Source organism: Suricata suricatta, chromosome 3 (genome assembly GCF_006229205.1).
Source record: "Suricata suricatta isolate VVHF042 chromosome 3, meerkat_22Aug2017_6uvM2_HiC, whole genome shotgun sequence".
NCBI lineage: Eukaryota > Metazoa > Chordata > Mammalia > Carnivora > Herpestidae > Suricata > Suricata suricatta.
The window spans coordinates 83,704,082-83,726,531 of record NC_043702.1 but is presented as its reverse complement, the minus strand read 5'-3'; the positions used below and the strand labels follow the sequence as shown (position 1 = coordinate 83,726,531).

Genomic DNA, 22,450 nt, shown 5'->3' with positions numbered 1-22,450 from the left:
TCTTGTGCTGGTCAGGTGACTGTTAATTGCAAATATAGAAACCCAATCTGAACTAATTTAACTAGAAAAGAAAAAAGGTATTGGCTTTTCATAGCGTGTATAAGTTATGTATTTTCATAATATGTATATTTCATAATAGACCCTCCCCCAAATGTTTATTTAACTCACAATTCTTGACTTTGGGCAGAATTCAGTAAGGAAGGCTCATCTCATTCGCTGGGGCAGCTGTACTCAGACCCAGAGGATTTACTTCTAAGATGGTTCACTCACATACCTGGAAAGCCAGTGCTGTATCTCCTAGAAGCCCAGCTGGAGCTGAGAGTTAAGGGCGGGAGACTCTATTTTATTTCCATCCACATGGGCCTTCTATGACTTCATTCAATGTCTTCGTGGCATAGTGCTGGATTCAAAGACCTAGTATATCTCAAGAGGACTAGATGAAAATTGTATCACCGTTTACGTACTGGTTTAAGAAGTCATATACTGTCACTTTTGTGGTAGTTATAGGTTTGCTAAATTTAAGAGAAGGGAATATAGAATCTTAATGGGAAGGGTGTCAATGTCCTGTTGTAAGAAGAACATGTGAAATAGAAGATCTTGCAGATACCTGAGAGAACAAAATTTGCCACATAATTGACATTTAGAAATGCTCTGTCTTCTGCTCTGCCAAATTACTGGTTTATTTTCTCCCACTACACAGTCTTTCTCAATAAAGTGAGTAAGATGAGATATGGCAGTTTGTATGCTTAGAGTGGTCTACTGTAGAAGAAAAGTTCTTCCCCATTAGTTCGAGACAGAAAAAAATCTAAGTAAAGAATAATTGGCTTTGTTTCGATAATGAAGCTGTTCTTAGACCAATGATAAAGTTGGATAGCAAGCATTCAAAAGACAAAGTTATGATTTGGAGAGTACCCATCAAGATCATTTCACTGAATTAAAAAATGAGTGTCCCCACTCTCATCAAAGAGGAATTATATTCAGGACACACACAGCATGCCTGTACTGTGGATTTTAGCAATACAATAACTAACTTAAGGTTACAGAGCAATGATGTGACCCTGAATAAGGATTCACATGCTAGTATGTGAATGATGCTGTCACTCAGGAGGGTTTTCTGCATTTTAAACTATTTGAGGTTTATATTTATAGTCAACTAGGTGTGCACAATGGATTCATCAGCTTTAGTTTAATTTCACTAGTATGTCCCTTTTATTAGATTTGGCATTACTAGTTGCCTTTGCTGATATTCCCCGTATTATCTTCACGTGCTTTTATCTTTATCACTTTTTAAGGGCAAGACAAACCTAGACAGTTATTCAGAACCAAAAACAAGGATAGCTCCTTTCTCCTGGTTTTTGTTCTTTCATTCTGGGAAATATTTTGCAGCCATGGCATTATTCAGCATTGTTTTTCATTCCTAAAGTGAGACCACCGATTTATAATTTATTTATTTTGACAATGACTTTAGAGTGTCCAGAGAGTGATACCAAAATCCTAGAAGTAGGATCTTAGGCTTACCTGAAATGGGAAATGTCGTCTGATACCATGTGAGGGTGCATATAGTTATGTAGGATACCCAGAGAAATTATCACCATTCCCTAGTACAGTGGTTACAAAATTTGGCTGATCACAAGAATCACTTGGGCAACTTTTTAAAAGTAAAGATTCTTTCTTTCTTTCTTTTTTGTTTATTTTTGAGAAACAGAGACAGAGTGCAGGTGAGAAAGGGGCAAAGAGAGAGGGAGACACAGAATCCAAAGAAGGATCCAGGCTTCGACTTGTCAGGACAGAGAACGATGTGGAGCTTGAACTCATGAACCATAAGATTATGACCCAAGATGAACTCAGACGCTTAACTGACAGAACCACCCAGGCACTCCAGATTCTTGATTGAAGATAATCATGACCTTCTGAATCAAAATCTGGCTTCTGCTATTCACTGGGTACCACAAACATGACAGCAATAACAACTAAGAGTCACCTATATTGTCCAGCCTCTGTTTTGAAACTCAGCCCATGAAACCAATAGCACAACACCATGCAATGTAAGCTTGCATTCAGAAGGGTGGGGTGTCCACCCTCCACCCTGTCTGTAAAGCTCCAGGTCCCTCTATAGCTTAGAAAATCTAGACATAGTTCATCTATGTCTTGGAAAATGTGTACTTTTTAAATTCTTTCTCTAACAAACATTTCTCTAAGCAGGGTGAGAGAGAGAGAGGGGATAGGGAAAGAGAAGAGAATTTCAACTTATTGCAGAACCAATATGCTATCTTCCATATGGCTTCATAAACTTTGTAGGGGCTTCTCTTCTCTCTTGCTGCCATCATCTAGAAAACTCAGTTTCTACTGGGGTGAAAATTAATACATTCTCAGGTGCTGGTTCTGATAAGGCAAATACTTAAAGGTAAAAGAAACTTAAAGACATTTAATTCTTTTCTAAGTTCTAATTTTTATTTTTTATTTTAGAGCGAGAGTGAGCAAGGGAGAGGGCAGAGGTATGGAGAGAGAGAATTTGAAGCAGGTTCCACACTCAGTGTGGGGCCTGATGTGGAGCTTGATCCCACAACCATGGGATCATGATCTGAGCCAAAATCAAGAGTCAGATGCTCAATTGACTGAACCATCCAGGTGCCTCCAAAAACATTTTAAGCTGTTGTGTTTACTAGCTGGTTCAAAAGCTTGGCAAGAACAAGGTCACAAAGGATTTGGATGAAATGGTGTTCTGTGCTAAGAGATATGTTCATATACAGCAGGGCCTCTACTAGGTACTAGGGATCCTAGGAATATAATCTAGTCCCAGGAAAGAGAAGGAGCAAGATCTCAGGGGAGGCAGCCCTGCAGCACCAAGTGTGGTTCTGAGAAGGCATTCTCCCTTATAGGGGAGGATTAGGTACCGAAGGATACTTGTCATGGATGGGCGATCAATCTTATAGATTAAGTCAATACTAGAGGCAGGTAAAGAGCATAGGGAAGGGTCACAAGAGTTCTCAGATTTGGATCTAACACTCAGGCCTACGAGCAGAGACTTGGGGTGGTTGCTCCCCAACTCTGAGTCTCAAGAGGCTTACTGAGTATTAATCCTCCCAAGACAGTGGGACTGACATATACATGCTCCTGTGAGGGCTGGCTTCAGACTTGGAAAAGTCTGTTAGAAGAGCTGGCCTTCAGAATCTAGGATAAGCAAAGATAAAGTCAGCAGACCTGTTGGGTATTGTCAGACATTGTCATTCGTTCGTAAAGAATGACTTATTTATTCATAACCAATGATTGATTACTGTCAGCTTAAAGGGGTCCATGCTATTGGGATTACAAAGATTTAAGTCCTTTTTCTGGGTTAAGCCATGTTTCCTCTGTGTAAAGGGAACAACGATCAATGAGGAAATGGAAATGACTTCAGTGGGAACCTGCAAGGACCACTATTTTTCTTTGTACTGATAATAAACCTATCTTTGGAAAAAAAATCAAGTATATTAAGTATCTAAAAAGGACCAGATAAGAAACAGGAGCACACAAAGGGGAGATAAGTGTAAAGCAACTGAAAGGGTTACTCATTTCCAGTCTGACTGTGAGAATAGGACACTCAAACATTTAGTAGATTTCTCTGTTTTAGATTGCATTCCCCCTCTTTTCAAAGCTAAAGATAAAATGCTGTCATGTTACAAGTTTGTTCACTTGAAGCAAAATTTACCAAAAGAAAAAGACACTGTCCTTAAATTGAAGTTTAAAGTTGGAATCACATAAAAAGGTAGTCTTTTATAAATCCTCTAGTTGGCACGACAGGGTAAAAGACAGGAATGTAAGATTAGGCACACCAGAAGTTTCTCCACTGTGACTGCCCTTGCTCTTCAGCACTCTTTCTTTCCTTTGACTAGTAGCCCATGGCAGTTGACTGAACTGGGGAGGTCAGCATTCCAGCAGCGCAGTTTCATGAAGAAAGGACAGAAACATGTAACCCAAAATGACATGGCGCTGATGCAGCTTGTTGCTCTGCTTGCTTATATTTTGAAGTATATCGTGTGAGCTGAGTTGCAAAGAATAGCATTCGACAGGGTGAAGGGTTGCATACACTCACGGGAAGGCAAGATTTTTAGTGAGGAAAACGTCTGAAGGACAAGTGCCTTTAGCATCAACTGAAAGTCCATCTGTATAAATAGGACCTCAAAATATTGGACAGCACCGCGTGGCCAGTAAAGGGATAGCCAGCTGGACAAACTTATTTAACTCTGTTGCTTACTTGGATATTCTCTCTGATGACTTTGCTTGAATAAGGCAGGACTACTGTTTTCTTGATCCAGATGCCCTTCCATACATCTCCCTGACATTTTGGGATTCAATAGTCCAATGGTAAAAGAGCAGCAGTTGCTCTCTGTGACCTCAAGGAAACATTGTGCATGGGTAAAGGATCAGATGACTAGCTAGCTAATATGTAGTTACTTAATATCTTTGTGCCTCAGTTTAGTAATCAATGATACCTGTTCAAGAGGCTGATTTTGTAGATCAAATGATATTTTGGGTCTAAGTAAAACATAAATATATACATTATAATAGTAATTCTACTTGGCCTTTCTAGGATTCAACAATGGTTTGTTTATAGAAATCACCCCAGAGAGGGGCGCCTGGGTGGATCAGCTGATTGGGTGCCTGACTTTGGCTCAGGTCATGGTCTTGCAGTTTGTAGGTTGGAGCCCCACATCAGGCTCTGTGCTGACAGCTCGGAGCCTGGAGCCTACTTCAGATTCTGTTTCTCCTCTTTCTGTCCCTCACCTGGGCTCTGTCTCTCTTCTTCTTTCTCTCTCAAAATTGAATAAACATTAAAGCATTTTAAAAAACCACCCCAGACAGACTCAATTAAACTATAGCTTGATTTCCTTATCTTTCCTCACATCAAATAAATGTGACCATTTTATATGAATGAAATTTCGTTCTTAGAAAATATTTTTTTATGTTTTTATTTATTAGTGAGACAGAGAGACGGAGCATGAGTGGAGCAGGGGCAGAAAGAGAGGGAGACACAGAATCTGAAGCAGGCTCCAGGCTCTGAGCTGTCAGCACAGAGCCCAATGCAGGGCTGAAACCCTCGAACCGTGAGATCATGACCTCAGCCAAAGTCAGACGCTCAACCGACTGAGTCATCCAGGCACTCCAGTATTACTGCATTTTTAAAAAAATATTTATTTCTTTATTTTTGAGGGAGAGAGAGAGAACAGGGGAGAGCACAAAGAGAGGGAAACAGAGAAAGACCCACACTATCGGGTACAGAGCCTGAGGCAGGGCTTGATCTCACAAACAGTGAAATCATGACTTGAGCCTAAATCAAGAGTCACACGCTTAGCCAGCTGAGCCACCCAGACACCCTAGGAAATGGGATAATCTATATGAGACCACTTTGAGACATAAAATAAAATATTCTTCTTGATACTTTAGTATTGAACAACATCTTTTCTATGCCTGCTAGATTCCAAGTATTGTGCTGTTTTGTGCGGTTACCAGCCTGAGCTCCATAGAGTCTCTATCTTAAAACAGAAATGTTTCCTCTCTTTTTAACACTTTATGCTTATTGGGGCTTTCTTTGCTCCATTGTTTTTAACTACTGAGGTAGATTGAAGCTCATGTACTTTGAACTTTTTTGGGTATTTTTCCTTGCTTTAAATTTTTGGTTCTTTCTTTAATTAAGGAACAGGATGGGAGCAGGTCATAATTACATGGAAGACGTTTTTTTAAATACACTCTGCTTTAGATTATGTAATATCTTCTAGGAGTGCTGCCAGAGCCTATAATCACTGCAAATTAGTAGTTGTCACTCATAGGTGTGTGTCTACAGCTATGTTTGGAGTTCCAGAAAGAATTGAGATTCTTTTTTGAGAAATACCCTTTTTTATGATTTGGATGAATTTTACCTGCTTCCCCATACACTGTAAATCTCCATTACCAATTGCTATTGTAGGAAATCTACATAGCCTTTATCAGTATCATAAGGGCTTTATAAAACCTGAAGCAGAAATTTTAAGTGATGTTCATAATGTTAAAAGAAAATGTATTCTCTCCCCAAATTAGAAGAAAGGTATGAAATGTATATTAAAAAATTTTTCAACCCCAAATTAATTCACTTCACCACACTTTCCAATCCCCACCTTATTCCTTTTCTTCTTTCAACAGAGACTCCTAAATTAATGTCCCATAGGTCTCTGCAATGTGTCTAATATCCCACAACCAAACTCCTATAAAGCATATTTAATTTTTTAATGATTATTTATTTTTCAGAGAAAGACAGAGTGCAGGTGGGGAAAGGGCAGAGAGAGATAGAGACAGAGAATCTGAAGCAGGCTCCAGGCTCTGAGCTATCTGCAGAGAGCCTGACGCAGGGCTCAAACTCACAAACTGCAAGATCATGACCTGAGCTGAAGTTGCACACTCAAGCGACTGAGCCACCAAGGTGCTCCAAAGGATATTTGATGAATACTTTTTATATTTCTTCAGGAAATTTGCCATTAAGTTTCTATAGAGCTCGAGGCCAAAATTTCAAAAATAACTCTCAACTTTTTTTTATTATTGTTTGACTTGAGTGTGTCTTTCACTATGGCTAGATGAGGAAAATCAAATCAGCAGTAATGCCACAAATTACCAGGGAAACTTGAAAACATGAAATACAAACAAAAACATATTTTATTTGTTTAGTGATTAAAACTTAGCAATCCATATTTAAATCATTTCTACTTCTATGGAGCAAGAATTTGCCTTTTGCTCTATGAAAGATTGTATTTGAATGATTATTAAGTTAGGGTGTTCTGTTTTAACGTTTATCCATATATAGTTTTTTAAGAGTTATATTACAAAATTTGAATCTATAATAAAAATTTCCTTTTAGCGTATGACCTAAACCATCAGTTCCTGGGTTTACTTTGCACCTGTTTTATGCATGATGATTTACATTTGTTATGTCTCATTTTTTTAACTGCCACTGATTTCAGATCCCTGTCCCCAAATCAATATAATGACCATTCTATGTCCCTTTATCTTCAAACCATTCCCACTTGGACCTATATTTTATTAGCCTTCACAGTTCCCTTAAAATATCTCCTAAATGAACCACAGAGGACTCTCCTCTAAATGCTCAGGATCACATTTTGGGAACCATTACTCTATGTGACTGATTTCTCCCCAAACAAACACTTTGATCATTTAAAAATGATGGCCCTTGCCGAGAGCACTAATGAGCTAACTCATACATTGTGATGTGTACACAATGGAGGATAAAAAATGGGCTCCGAATTAGACTCCCTCTTTATTCATCCAAGGGGAGCATTACTGAGAGAGTTATTTTTTAAAAATTAATACAATTTTGGCAGCTTCCCTTGATTTGAAAATGAAAAGGTTTTGAGTAGGTGACTAGTCAAAGAGGCTTTCTCTTTTTCTTTGCAGATGTCTGTAAAAGGCACAAACATGAAAAGCTTTCTGTGGACGTCACAGAATCAGGGAATTGCTAGCACCTCACCTACTAATAAGAACCAAGAGATGATTTTCCAGTTTCTTCTACTTAATGTCCAGAAAGATTAACATCTGGTTAAACAATAGCACAAATGTTTCTTTCTAGTGTGGTGCTAAGTATACACCTAAGCATTTTATTCCTTGGCTATTGGTTTGGGAAGACTCATTCGTCTGCATAAAATGCTTTCACAGGACAAGAGGAAGCCAGACTAGAGGGGATAGGAGAGGGGGTAGGATCCCCACTTCCTCTTGCTTTCTCCTTTTGATCCTGATAATTTCACTGCCCTTTGTGAGCGCATTACAGCGTAAATTGTCAACTGGAAACCGTAAAAAGCTCAGTGATGCCTTTACTTTCAAAGGGCTTATGTTAGTTAGCATTCAGAATTCAGGAGTTCTTCTAATAATAAGAACAATGAACGTTTACTGAGCATTTACTATGTACCAAGTGCTATTGTCAGCATGTTAGCAGTATTGAATCATCTCCTAACCCCATGAGAGATATATTATGTATTTTGTAGATGAAGAAACTTAGATACAGAAAGGTTAAAGGACTTGCCCTAAATCACACAGTCTAATGGTAAATGCAGGGCTTGAATCCACTGATTCTTACCATTGTGATGCTGTCAGAATTTCTCCCTGCTGAATCAGACTTATAATTGTTTTTGTATGTCACTTGCATACAGGATCTGATAGGTAAGTGTGACTTTCTTGTGGTATAAATTGATTGGTGAGGGTCCTGGTTGGGCATTTATCCAATTAGGTGTAATTGCCTCCTCCCTTTCTCTCTCTCTCAAGGCTATTTGAAGAAAATTTTATTAATATTTTTATTAATTTTTTAATGTTTACTTTTGAGAGTGAGAGGGACAGAGTGTGAGCAGGGGAGGCACAGAGAGAGAGGGAGACACAAAATCGAAGGCAGGCTCCAGGCTTCAAGCTGTCAGTGCATAGCCCTACACGGGGCTCGAACCCACAGACCACGAGATCACGACCTGAGCCAATGTCAGATGCTCAACTGACTGAGACCCCCCAATACCCCTTAGAAAATTTTAATTTTTAAATGATACGTTACACTTAACTTGAAATCAGTTATTATTCCTTTTCAAGATTCTACATGAATTTAAGACATTAGTCTACAAAGCTTTTGACTAAACATAACATTCCTCTGGCTTCTCTTTTACTCATTGATTCCACTTTGTAGAGGCAATTGCCTTCAACAGTTTTAGTGTTTTGTCATGGTTATTGATTCTTATTATCTTAACCTTCACATTTTCAACACTATATATATATGTATATATATATGTATATGTGTATATATACACATATATGTATATATACACATATTTTTCCTGATTTATCTATTTTAGGTATTATGCATTTATTTTCTGATATGATAGTTTAATATTAGCTCTCTTACACTCCCTCCATACCTTCCCTTCTTTCAGTTTTATCCATTATAGCTCTATCACAATTTTTAAAATCAATTACTAGTTGCCATTATTGTGTTTTTCGAAATATTGGTAGTTGAGCCAAGAATTGTTATATAAGCATCATTCCTTTGGATCCTACTTTCCTTTGTGGAGTTAGTGATCGCCTTCATTTAATTTGCTTGTATTTTGTCACATGTATAGCTAATTTTCCCAAAGACGCCAGCAATCTGTGAAACTCCTTTATCTCAAACACTGAACCATGAAATCATATTCCCCCTTGTTTATTTTCTTTCTTTGTTTCTTTTTTTAATCTTCTTTGCATTGATCTTTATCTTGCTTCAATTTAGATTGAAGTCTCCACTGACCAGACCCACATCTGTGAACATGTGACTTCTCATTGTGCCCCATTGTTCCTGTGTCTATACATCTTGTTTTTGAAGGCTTTTTTCCCTTGGTCAAATGCTTCATTTTGCTATTTTCCTCAGTAAATTCTCAAAAATAATGTAGTGGAAATAAATGCTTTGAGTCTTTCTATACCTGGAGATGTTCTTACTCCATTCTGTTGATTGATAGTTTAATAGGCCACATGATTCTGGGTTGATAATATTTCCTTCTTAAGTTTTATACTTCTAGACTCTGGTCAGTTTTAGAAAAGTCCATCACCATTCTGATTCCCATACTTTTATATGGGATCTATGATCTTTCTCTCATTCTTTCTACTTCTATAAAATTGCATGACCTACTTCTTAATTTATTACACACTAGGTACTTGGTAGTCTCTTTCAATCAAAATCTCATATCATAAAATTCTGGGACATTCTCTTATACTTTATTTTAAAAGTTCTTACCATGCATTTATTCCTTTTTCCTTTTTAGATTTTCCATATGCCAGATGTTGACCATGCTAGATAATTTTCTTATTTCTTCTTTTTTATGATTTATCCCTATTCTTCCTACTATTTCCTGACACATTTATTATTCATATCCTCTAAAAATTATGTCAATTATTCTCATTTAGGTTTTTATTTTCCAATGCCTAATGTGGGGCTCAATCCTGTGACATTGGAAACATAACCAAAATCAAGAGTCAGATGCTCAACAACTGAGTCACCCAAGCACTCTAGAATCATTGAAGATTTTAGGAATACAATGGGTTAATATTAATTACCTACTTACCAGAATATATTTGCTACTGGAAGAGGAATGATACAATTGATATAGGGGAATTTATAATGATGAGGACTTTCCATGTGACTGAAGCTGGATCTGTATTAACACTTTCATTCCTAATGTGATCCTATAAGGAATAAGTACTATGCTATGCCATGTTTTACATTTGAGGGAATAGAGGTGCCAGGAGATAAAGTAAGTGACCGCAGGACATAGAGCTGTTCAGAATAACAATCTACATGATTATGTAATGCTATTTAAAAGCAGAAATATGTCTATATCTAGACTCATTAGTATCTATCTAAAGCTTCTCAGTTTTTCCCCTCTAGAAGAGGAGCCTGAGCCCCAAGCATTATATATACTACAAAGATCAATGAACTGTCATCCACCAGTATCAGTTATTGCAACTGTAGATAGTAAAAAGGGATCATTTTGAAAATTTGACCTTATTTCAGTAAGACAAGATGGTAAATCTCCTATGAGAAATTATAAGAGTTTATCTGGAAAAACCACTAACTTTTGAAGAGAATGATGAATATGTTTCCAAAGAGATACTTTAGAAGAGGACATTATAGGTTATTGAAGGTTTTGGTGAATGGGATAAAATAATAGGTCACATGTTTAAAGAGGTGCGGTATAAAGTTTGGAAAGACCAATCCTATAATATGTATTCCTCACTGTGCTAAATTAGGTGGATTTAAAGATGAGTAAAACATAATCCTTACCCTCAGTATTCCCTAGACAGGACATCTGCTTTTCTTCATTTTCAATAAATTAGTAGTATGTAATTCTTACTGTTATACCCTCAAGGCATGATAAATCATGAGGAAAATGATTTGCTCTGGGAACTCTGACAGTTACAGCATAGGAATATTCTTGAGGAGGCTTAGGTGATTACACCTATTGTCTATTTTTACCAGAAACTCCCCCCCACAATTCCAAGTTGAGTTTCACATAAATATTTTTTTTTCAAAGTATACCAACTTACTCTTCTTTGATTAGTTCTTCTTAAAGTACATACATCGAAGCAAGCGGTGCTAACTTGAAGGTCAATCAGGAAAACAGGATGAGAGGTTTGTCTTTTCTGAAAATGTGCTGCCTTTGAAAATTTTTTTGATGCAAAAAATGGCAGCTTTTCTCTTATAAACCGTATGTTCTTGCATTTCTGATATCTGGAAACGGTAGCCTGCCAGAAACATTCTCACTCAAAAGCCAGACGAACCCATGAAGGTGTCCAAAGAAGTCCGTTCTGATTACTGAAGATGTTGAACTAGTCTTGACTTCAAACAGTAGATATTTCCACACTTTAGTGGTATATGACAGCTCTATTCATTCCACAATGTCAAATTCTTTGGTTTTGGCCATTGGGTATTTATGCATTTCTGGCTAGGGAAGCAGAGAAGCCTAATTTGATTCTGGAGCCAAAAGTTTTTAGGCCCTGTTCCTTTGGAACTTGGACTGGAGGATTTTGGCACTGTATAAAGACTAGGACAGAGCAAGTAGTCACACGTAACTAACTCACTCAACAGAGCATATTCCGGGAGAAAGATCATGCCTACACATTGGATAACCATTCTCCAAGGCAGACTGACAACACCCTGAATTCAATCACCCTTAAATAAACACACGAGGAAAGCATGGCTTTAACAGGCCTCCGGGCACTGCTCTCCAAGGCTGCCGGATTGGTGTGAGTGCCGTAGGCCAGCATGCAGAGGCAGCCATTACTGTTGTTCTTACTTATGTCTGTCTGCTGTCTGCTAACAAGCATTCATATGCTTTGGATCATTAAAGTCACAACCTCCTATGCCAATCTATTCCTCTCTATGGGTTTGCTGTAGATCGGAAAGAGAGATGCTATTTTTGTTTCTTTTTCTTTCCATTAGGACCTCCGGTCAGGGTTATTTCTGAGGTCTGAAGATCATAGCTTGCACCCTTGCCCCCACTGAGCATATAAATCGCGTTCTCGTTAGGCTTGTTCTTTTTGCGTGGTTTATTTCATTTACTGTTGTATGTGCCTTTTCAGTGCAAGGCAAGTAATTTGTGCTGGGGCTGTGACAGGCAAAAAGTGCTCTAACTTAAACTATTTCCTGGTGCCATTGCTGTCTGTGAGAGGTCTGCTGTACTTACACCCATGCTAAATTTCTTCTGACAGACTCCAGGTGGTCGGGATTTTCACAATCCAACCCATTTCGGTGTTAGAACTTGTCATCTGGGGCTCTGTGGATCCTTTCCTCCCCTTCATCTTACTCGTGGTGGTAGGTTGGGTACATTTGTACATGGACCTGCAGACGGCTATGCGTGTCTGCGGGTACAATCAAAGGTGGAGAAACACGAGTTTCACTTTCAGAGAAGGCACAGAGGACAGATATTATAGAGAGAAAGAAAAAATTGTCACTTGTAGTATTATGCAGGCTGCCCATCTAAACCCATCATTGCCTGGCATCTACACACTAAGGGCAAGGATCCAGCCAACTTGTGAGTGGGCACCATGCCATTTGAGCAGATGGGCACGGAAGTCGGCAGCCAGTAGACCATGTATGTGCATCAACGGTGGGTGTTGAGGGCACGATTCCCAGAGGAGAATGTCCTAACAGCTGTCTGGCCTGAGCCAACGTACTTACGACCAAGGAAAAGTGCCATCCTTCAATCCTGCTGAGTTGGATTAACCTTCAGAACTATATCTGCTTTTTCGGCAGCAGAAGGTGAGTTTGGGGTCTCTGAAAACCTCAAAGAATACATAAAGAAAGGAAACTGGAAAGATACAATCATTAGATATCGCCTGAAGCTCCGAGAGTCTTCATGTGCGTGTTTTAAATATTTGACCAAAAATCTGTTAAGTCCTGAAAGAATGGTACAGTTATGAAAAGCTTTGCCTCTCGCAGTGTTTGTGGAAGTGACCTTTACACACAGGCAGAGTTTGTTCAGTGAGTGAGTACAGGTCCCAGCTTTGCATTAAGAAATAATGATGTCTGAGGAAAGGTGTCAGTGGACTATAGAAATCTAAGTGTGAGTAAATATCCTTGTCACGCTTTACTCTTCCTAGATCAAACCACGTGTTGTGGATTTCTTTCCAAATGACAGAACCTCTTCTTCAGGTATTGAACATAAACCTGGAAAAGTAAGAAGTAAACTCAATATTTCAACTTAAGCATTTCAGGGCAAGGAAAGAGATGTTAAGTCTAAAAATGAAAATAAAACTTGATTCTAATTTGTTCTGAGTTTTTGGACCATTAAATATCATAAAGTTAGATATAGGTTGTTTCTGCCTAATTTAGTCAAACGGTGATTTGACAATGATTTGTTTATCATTTGGTGACACTACAGAGACTGTTTTGACAATTGGGGCCTCAGTAATTCTTTGTTTACTATTTTCCTTTGTTTTGAGGTGTTTATGAGATAGTTTTCCTGGTACTGTTTTCTGCTGTCTTGAATCTTTTTATTTAAAAGATAACATATGATTTGCAGTTGTGAAGAGAATGTCAGTTTGACCCAAGTGTTCTATTATTTTTATTCTTTATCAATGGAGTAATAGCTCTGTTGTGAAGAGTAAAGGAGGTAGTAAGTAAGCTATATTATGTGCTAACAATAGTAACTTTATAGCTGTGGCTCTAAGGAAGTAGACAATGCCTTAGATTTAATACCAATGATAGTGTTATGAGTAGAATAAAATGTTTATGTGTCTATTTTAGTACATAGTTTCTCCTATCAATTTGGAAATTCATGTCTAAATACGAGTGAACCTACAGAGAAAAAGTAAACTAAAAACTAAGACAACACATAAATATATTCATCGTGAAAAAATGTAGAAAATTATATTCAGGTATAACTGTATTTCTTGGTTCTGCCATTTTTATCTCAAGAGCATGTTTTAAAAGGTTAAAATAGTAGTGTGTCCAAGGTCCCGTGAGTGACACTTCTTAATCAAAAAAATCTTGGAGACAAACATTCTATTGAAAGCATGAAAAAAAAATGAGAGGACTAAAGGAACAGTATTTAGCAACAAATAAGGCTGTGTGCACTTTATATAACTACTTTTTATTTCAACAGGAAGGCGTGAGGTAGTTTGATTTTCTTCTTGCCGGAACATGTGTTTGGGGCTGAATAAAGCAAGGGAGAAATATTAAGAGGTGAAATCAGTCCAGCAGGTGCTTCTCCTTGGCTATCTGGAAGATAATGAAATGGGGCCGAAGCTGAATTTAACTCCCCTAGATTGAAAGGCTGGTGAACACCACAGATGGTCCAGATGCTAACCAAAGAATATTCAACAAACAAACAAAAAACAAACAAACAAAAAACAAACAACAAACCTGAAAAACTTGAATATGTCCTCCATAGTGTTTTTGAATCTTTCCCTTTTATTTTCTGCAGGGGATAAAAGAGATAAGAGACAGTGTCAGACTTCTGACTGACAAGATACAGCAAAAGAGGCTTATGGAGGAGGCAAACAAACAAAAACGGACATGTGCTTAGGGGTGCCCATGATGGCAACTGAATGATCTCACGGGCCGAGGGAGAAGGCAATCTTAAATGTGAAGTAATATACCTGTGGTACATTAAAAAGGAGTGAAACAAAAGAAATTGGTTTATCTGTGGCTAATGTCATTACTTTCTCTTAAGACTATGAAAGATCCATATAGTTAGTGGATAAGTAATTATGATTTTACATGTGTGAGTTGGCATGTGTCCACTAATGGGTAAAATTAGAAGATTAAATGCATGATAAGATAATATCTTCATAAAGTATCTTTTTTTTCCTGCCCAAAGAAGTTACCTCCCACATACACATGATTTAAAAAATACAGCCATCAGTTAAGGTGATGTTTATTAAATCTAAACAACTAAATTGTGTGAGTGTAAGAAATACTGGCTGCATTTCTACATGCCCCCCCAAAAGAAAGTTTCATGAACTTTTCTTAATTTCTGATTGTAATAGCTTTAAGAAAAAGAATGTGGCAAAACAAATGAAGATTTGAACATAAGATTTGGGTTATACTGAAGCTGTCGGGGGGGGGGGGGGCGGTTAACTTTTGAGAAACTGTGAAGATAACAACTAAACTTGACCACAGATTTATTTCTGTTTTTTAATCCAAGTATCCAGGGAGCTTGCTAATGGGAGGTATGCCTCAGAAAATGTACATGTCTGGGAAAATGCTGGAACAAACTAATGCTTTTATTCAAGTGATTTTTATTTCAACTCTAAGCCACGAGATATAAACGTTCATCAAAAATGGTAATCTATTTAAAATCAGAGCTATGTGGAATGTTTCATGTTTATGTATAACTTTCATAGTAGACTTTCCTGTACAGGAAAATAATATGCCCAAATTCTGTTATTTTTACTTCATACCAAGTACTAGTCCCACCCATCAGTTTCATATTCTTTAAATAGATTAGAATGAAGAAGAAATGGAAGGGGGGAAAAATGAAGACACTTCCAAAAAATGACTTTTTAATTTTTCTTTTTGGCGGAAAATGTATCTGGAAAACTTAATTATGATTTATATAGTAAGAAAAAAAAGAAATTTAAAGAAAAATATGCATTGCACACCCTCAGGACTGTTTTCTTTCACTTTTCTTTACACGGTTATGAAGCTAACGTACCTGAGAAGGGGCAGAGGAGTGGGGAGACGGGTAGGTGGAAGCAAAGAGAAACTCATAGATCTGATTTAAAAGTAGTTCGGTAATATATTCATCTGATATGGGGTTCCAAAAAATCCAGGTCAGACATTGTTTGTATTTCAAGATTTTTTCAATGGTAGCTAGAAATCATTTCTATTTACTGAACGTTGGTTGTAAATCAATAGGAGGATGACGTCATTGTAAAAAGATAAGGCCTCACTTTTTCTTGTCTTCACAGGAGGGACTGCCAACAGCTCAGGCCCTTGTTAAACTTTAGTTATTTAAGATGCAGAATACTGTGATAGAACATAGTTAAGACACAATCAAGCCTGCTTCAAAAGAAACTGTGAAGTAACCTTCTTGTTTTAAAGTTTATTTATTTGCTTTTGAGAAAGAGAGAGAGGGAGGGGGAGAGAGAGAGAGAGAGAGAGAGAGAAAACACAAGTGGGGAGGGGCAGAGAGAAAGGGAGACAGAATGGGAAGCAGGCTCCAGGCTCTGAGCTGTCAGCACAGAGCCTGATGTGGGGCTGGAACTCACCAGCTTTGAGATCACGACCTGAGCTCAAGTCAGATGCTCAAGCGACTGAGACACCCAGGCACCCCTGATGTAACATTCTTAGTAAATAGGCCAGATATACTTTTATTTTTACAGAATACTGGAAATAAATTGCAAAGTAGCAATTCATAAAATTCTCAAATGTGAATTGGAAAATAATATTGAAAACAACGTTTCATAATATAAGAGTATAAAAACCAGTACAAAATCAGGCTATGGACACTTAAATAAATATGTAGTATATATACATACATGTCCACTTACGTTTAGAGGAAGGATCTGTGTACTATTTCAGAATATTTGGAAACAAAAAAGAAAGCAAACATGCATAAAAACTGTATTTTTGGCCTTCCTCAGAAGAAATGCTTCTGTAACTCACAGAAAAAAATAATGTCTTAAAATAAGGTTTCAAGCTACTGATATTATTATTGTTCTTCAAGCTTTCCAAATTTAATGATTAATTAAGAATTCCCACAGGGAAGCCTGGGTGGCTTGGGGGATAGAGGGTCTGACTTCAGCTCAGGTCATCATGTCATTCACGGCCCTGTAAGTTTGAGCCCCGCATTGGGATTTGTGCTGACAGCTCAGAGCCTGGAGCTGCTTCCGATTCTGTGGCTCCCTCTCTCTCTGCCCCTCTCCCGCTTATGCTCTGTCTCTCTCTCTGTCTCTGATAAAATGAATAAACCCTAAAAAAAAAAAAAAGAAAGAAAAAAGAATTTCCACAAAAGTAAAAAGGATCTCAGATTGAACAATGAGCCCATCACTGCTAGTACTCTGAAATGTATCCAAAAGTTATTTGCAGAACAAACCATAGGTTTTTGTGGGTGCCTGGGGGACTCAGTCGGTTGGGCATCAGACTTCGGCTCAGGTCATGATCTCGTGGTTTGTGAGTTCGAGCCCCACATCTGGCTCTGTGCTTAGAGCTCAGAGCCTGGAACCTGCTTTGGATTCTGTGTCTCCCCCTTTCTCTGCTCTCCTCTTGTTCATGCTGTGTCTCTCTCTATCTCTCAATTATAAATAAACATTAAAGAATTATTTAAAAAATTCAAAAGGTTTTTTTTTTAAATATCAGATACATTTAAAAAGTCCTGAAGTTTCTGAGAAAAAATTAGGACGGTCCAAATTGAAGTACTCTTTTTGCAATACTGGCATTAGCTACATTTTATAACATCATCAAACAAGTATATTTTGAGCATCTACTATTAGAAACTACTATATACTAAACAAGAAATGTTTACTGACTAAATGAATGGTCCATAAGGACATCTAATGTCCTAAGCAGAAATGTTTCTCAAGAAGGGCACTGTAAATTTTGCAAAATTTTTAGCTACTAATAAAAAGCTATTGATAGATAAACATGTACAAGTCTATAAGATTTCCTGTTATTTTATACTATGCATGGCTTAAGAGTACCTTTGTTTTCTTCAAACTTATATCTGAAGTTTTGATTGACCTCAAGTGTTATTTAAATTATTATTTCAATTAACTAAATTACATAAACATGGCAGTCTTGAAATATCTTACCTTTTTTTTTCATTTCCATGTGACACAACTAAGCAGGTTTGGAATCAGATTTCCTAATCATAAGTCTCAGTCCGAGTAATCTGATTTGGGATGATAACACATTTCTGTGCCTAATGCTTAACTGAGAAGAACATTAAAGCAAAAGACAGGTGATGAAAGTTCTCTTTTTCCTCTGCATCTCCGTAACTTGGTTGAAATGATAGATCGGCTAGCTTATTGATTTAGGAATGATAAGCAATATTACTTTCCCTAAAGGAAAATTAAGATGATTCATACCAGATTTCAAGCTTGATTTCTAGCTTCCAGTGTAAACATGTACAAATTTCCAAGTTTGACTCAAATTTCTACCTTGGAAATATCCCCTTACGCATGCAGGAAATCTCAACCTTGTAGTTCCCCAAGAATGCAATGACGCCTTAATGCATATACATTATATCACTGGCAAAGCAATAAAGTACAATACTTAAACACTTAGACCCTGGTTAAATATCACCCAGGCCTTTTATTAGCTCTGGATGTTTAGTCACTGAAACTGTCTGTGTCTGCGTTTTTACATTTATGAAAAAGGAGTGACAATTAAGTATGCTAATATATGTAAAATACTTAGAACTGTGCCTGGCAAATAGTAAGCATAGAATACATGTTTACAGACAATAACACTGTATCATTTCTCAATTTGAGTTCTTGTCTATCCCATAGATTCCATAGTTCCCTTCATGTGCTCAGTAACTGGTCGTTTTGTTCTGAATTCTTCTCATTAAAATTTCTTTCCCAAATTTCAGTCATTCACTTACTATGTTTTTAGGGTTTTTTTTCCTTATTGTATACTACATATTACTTACTTTACTATATCATTTATATTCGATTTTAATGGAAAATGTATCCATACCAGTAGTAAATGGCTTTATGTGATAAGTTTTTCTGTTAAACCTTATCACTGTGTAAATGATAATTAAAATTAAAACATTCATTAGCTAAAATCATCTCTTGTGCCTTCACAGTACATACACATCTTAAAGCATTGTCTTGTAGGAAACCTGTCTATAGTGACTAGGAGAGAATATTTAGAGGATGATGGGCCAGTATAGCCATCAAAGTCTAGTAGTGATAGGACAAAGGAAGGCATAGGTTGGCCATAGAAGAAGTGGTAAGGCTGACATAAGAGACAGCCCAGGTGCTTATAAATAAATTGTATCATGTATCTTGAATGTATCATAGATAAGCTGCTATATAACGATTGCCACTTCAGATAGCTGTGAAATCAGGTGATTAACTAGTTGTTACTTAACCTTCCAATTTCTGTATAAGTCTAATTACATGAAACAGAAGTAGGGGTTTTGATTTTTTACTTTGCTTTTCTGTTTGGAGTGTCATTGTAACTACTGTATTGTAAATGATGGAAAATAATTGCATATGTTAAAAAAATAAATTGTGTTATATTCCAAAAAAATTTTAAAAAATAAAAAAATAAAATGTTGTTCCTAAAACACTTAGCTATTTATTATAGTGTATTTAAATACAGCTGTAGAAGAAGACATGAAAATTAATAGAACATTGACTCTGAAAAAGCTGAGCTCGTATCATAAACACAAAGTGTTTCAATATTAAATATTTTGTTCCAGTTACTATTACAGCTTTGTAAATCACCCTGAAATATAGAGGTATAAAACAATGATTTTTTTTAATGCTTATAGAACCTGGTCGAAAATTCAGATAAGACATAGCAGGAACAGCCTGTTTCTACTATACAGTGTTTGAAGCTTCTACTAGGACTTGAAACGTGGGAGCGGGGGGTGACTCAATGCCTGGTGGAGGGAAACATCGGAAGATATCTATACTCCTGTGATTGGCTGTTGGGAGCTCAAACCTCAGCTGGTCTCTTTGCCAGACAACCTATAAGGCCTCTCCTTGTGCTCTCTCTGAGTGAGATGGTTTTGGGCTTCATCCCAACATAGTGAGGGTTCTAAAAGAACAAGGGGGAAGTGCATGACCTTATTATGCACTAATATTTTAAATAGTGTAGTGTCACTCCTGCCATACTGTTTTGATTGAAACTTGGCATAAAGCTAGATTCAAAACGAAGGAACATAGACCCCACCACTTGAGAGGAGGAGTGTCAAGGTTACACGGTACAAAGAGCAGGTGGAACAGGAGATATTGTTGCAGCCCACCATCTTTAAGTACACATTTTTTTTCAAATTAGTCAATGCCCAAAACATTTACTTTCCATTTTGTATCTGCTTTGACTTCTTGAATGAATCTGGATGTGGTTATATATCTATGTACTTTTACTAGAATATGCACCTTTAAATCATTTAAAGCTTTTTTGAGAAAAATAATGCAATCATATGTCAATATTTTTGCAGATATCCCGACACAGGAGGAATCATTCACAGCATGTCTTGAAAGACGTCATTCCTCCATTGGAACAATTGGTAAGTGATTGTTTCCCTGCAATACTGTAATATTTATCTGCTGCTACAGAATAAATGATCTCCAAGCCCAACAACTTGAAACAGGACACATTATCTCCTGCTCATGTGGGTCAGGAATCTGGACTTGGCTTAGCAGACAGAGTCCTTTCAAAAGATTGCAGTCACACTTTCAGTCAGAATTGGGGTCACATCTGAAGGTTTGACTGGGGAAGCCATCTGCTTTCCTGTTCATGCACATGGCTGTTGGAGGGGTTCAGTCCTTCAGGGATGTGGTCCAGAGGCTGCTCTCAGTTTCTTGCTACATGGGCTTTGCCAGTACGCAGCTTCCTTCTTCAAAGCATGCAAACTGAGAAGACAAGGGATTCTGTAATCAAGGTAGAAGGCAAAATCTCTTGTAACCTAATCATGGTAGTGAAATTTCATCAATTTTTCCATGTTCTCTTGAATCAAGAGTCAAGTCACAAAGTCAAGTCCACACTCAAAGAGAAAGGACTACACCAGGCTGTGAATAATAGGAAGCAGAGATTATTTGGAGCCTACTGCAAATTTTGACAAAAATTTTAGGAAAAAAATTAATCCCTTACCAGTAGATTCTAAATCCATGAAAGCAGGGATTTTTTTTTGTTTCTGTTTTTTAGTTGTTGTATCCTAATGACCAGAAGAATGCCTGAAACATTGTAAGTAACATGAATGAAGTATTAGAGCTATCTTAAAAACACATAAGCCCAACCTTCCTGATATGTTCTGATACTTCTTTCTATTTAATGACTCCGTTTCAGTAAATATGACACTCTTTTTCTCCATGCTTATCCTTTGTGCTGGATTTCACACTGGCCGACATGCCAGTCAGTCCCAATGGCTTATAGGATACCACACTGAGAAGACTTTATTCCTAGATGTTTCCTGCAATCCTATCCTTATTATTTTTGGGCTTTCTCATCCTCAGCACCAAAAATATTTATTTATCTAGTTCAGTTCTCTTATTTTCTTTAATTTTGCATGTTCTAGACCTCCCATCTCCATTTTGCCATTGCTCTATTACTTTCTTTGCTTTAGAATAAAAAGTCCTTATAAAAATTGTCTACCTTTATTGTTGTCAATTTTTCTCCTCCTTGATCTGTTGGGCCAACTCCATTTAGCTTTTGCTTAAATATGTTTTTTAATGTTTATGTATTTTTGAGAGAGGGAGAGAGAGTGGGAATGGGGGGAGGAGCAGAGAGAGAAAGAGAGAGAGAGAGAGATACAGAATCCGAAGCAGGCTCCAGGCTCAGAGGTGTCAGCCTGGAGTCTGATGCAGGGCTTGAACCTGTGAGCAACAAGATCATGACCTGAGCCATATTGGGGCATATTCACTTATATGTCTAACCTATATCTCAAACTTAACATATCCTAAACAAATCCTGATTTTCTCCCAAACTTGCTTCTTTCAATCTTCTCCATTTTACTAGATGCTAACTCCATTCTTCCAGCTGCTTCAGTCACAACTTTTAAAGTCATCCTTGTGTCCTTTGTTTTTCTCACAAGATAAACTTAAATGTCTGTTAAGTGGTTTGCTCGATTTTCAGAATATATCCAGAATCAGTTCCCGCCTCACCACCTTAATGCTATGTCATCTCTCACCTGATTGAATGGGATCGCCTCCCAGGAACGTGCCACTTCTGCCCCTGCTTTCTGCTTTTTATTTTTGACACAACAGCCAGAGTGATCTCATTGATATGTGAGTTGGGTCCCGCCCACTGCTGTTTGATTCATTCCTCTCTGGGCTCCAGCTTCTCCCAAGGAAAAAGCTGAAGAACATCCAGGGTTCACCAGAAGCTACAGGTCTCAGCTATGGCTCTGGCCTCGCCTCATTCATTATCCTCCGGCCAGGCTGACCTCCTTACTTCTCTCTCAGGACTCTTACACCAGCTCTTTTCTCTGCCTGGAACAAAATCATTTATTTGGGTCCCAGAAACTTGGAAGGCTTATTCCTTCATTTGCTTTGAATTTCTATTCAAATGTCACTTTTTAAAATGGATATTGGAGGGCCAGGGTGGCTCAGTCGGTTAAAGTCAGACTTCGGCTCAGGTCAGATCTCACATTTGTGGGTTCGAGCCTCGCGTCAGGCTCTGTGCTGACAGCTAGCTCAGAGCCTGGAGCCTGCTTCCATTCTGTGTCTCCCTCTCTCTCTGCCTCTCCCTCTCTCATGCTCTGTCTCTCTCTGTATCAAAAATAAATAAAGAACATAAAAAAAA

At 37.7% G+C, this 22,450-nt stretch overlaps 1 protein-coding gene across 6 annotated transcripts in view; it reads left to right on the top strand.

Moving 5' to 3' along the window:
- The window catches only part of ARHGAP15 (Rho GTPase activating protein 15), a 599,315-nt gene that overhangs the window by 49,167 nt on the left and 527,698 nt on the right, over positions 1-22,450 (top strand). For 4 of the 6 annotated variants that reach the window (XM_029934637.1, XM_029934639.1, XM_029934638.1 and 1 more), the window contains exon 3: positions 20,148-20,216. In XM_029934637.1, coding sequence (XP_029790497.1) covers positions 20,148-20,216 — 69 coding nt within the window. Of the gene's footprint in view, positions 1-20,144; positions 20,217-20,854; positions 20,894-22,450 lie in introns of those variants that run through there. The other 2 variants (XM_029934641.1, XM_029934642.1) reach the window with 1 other exon arrangement.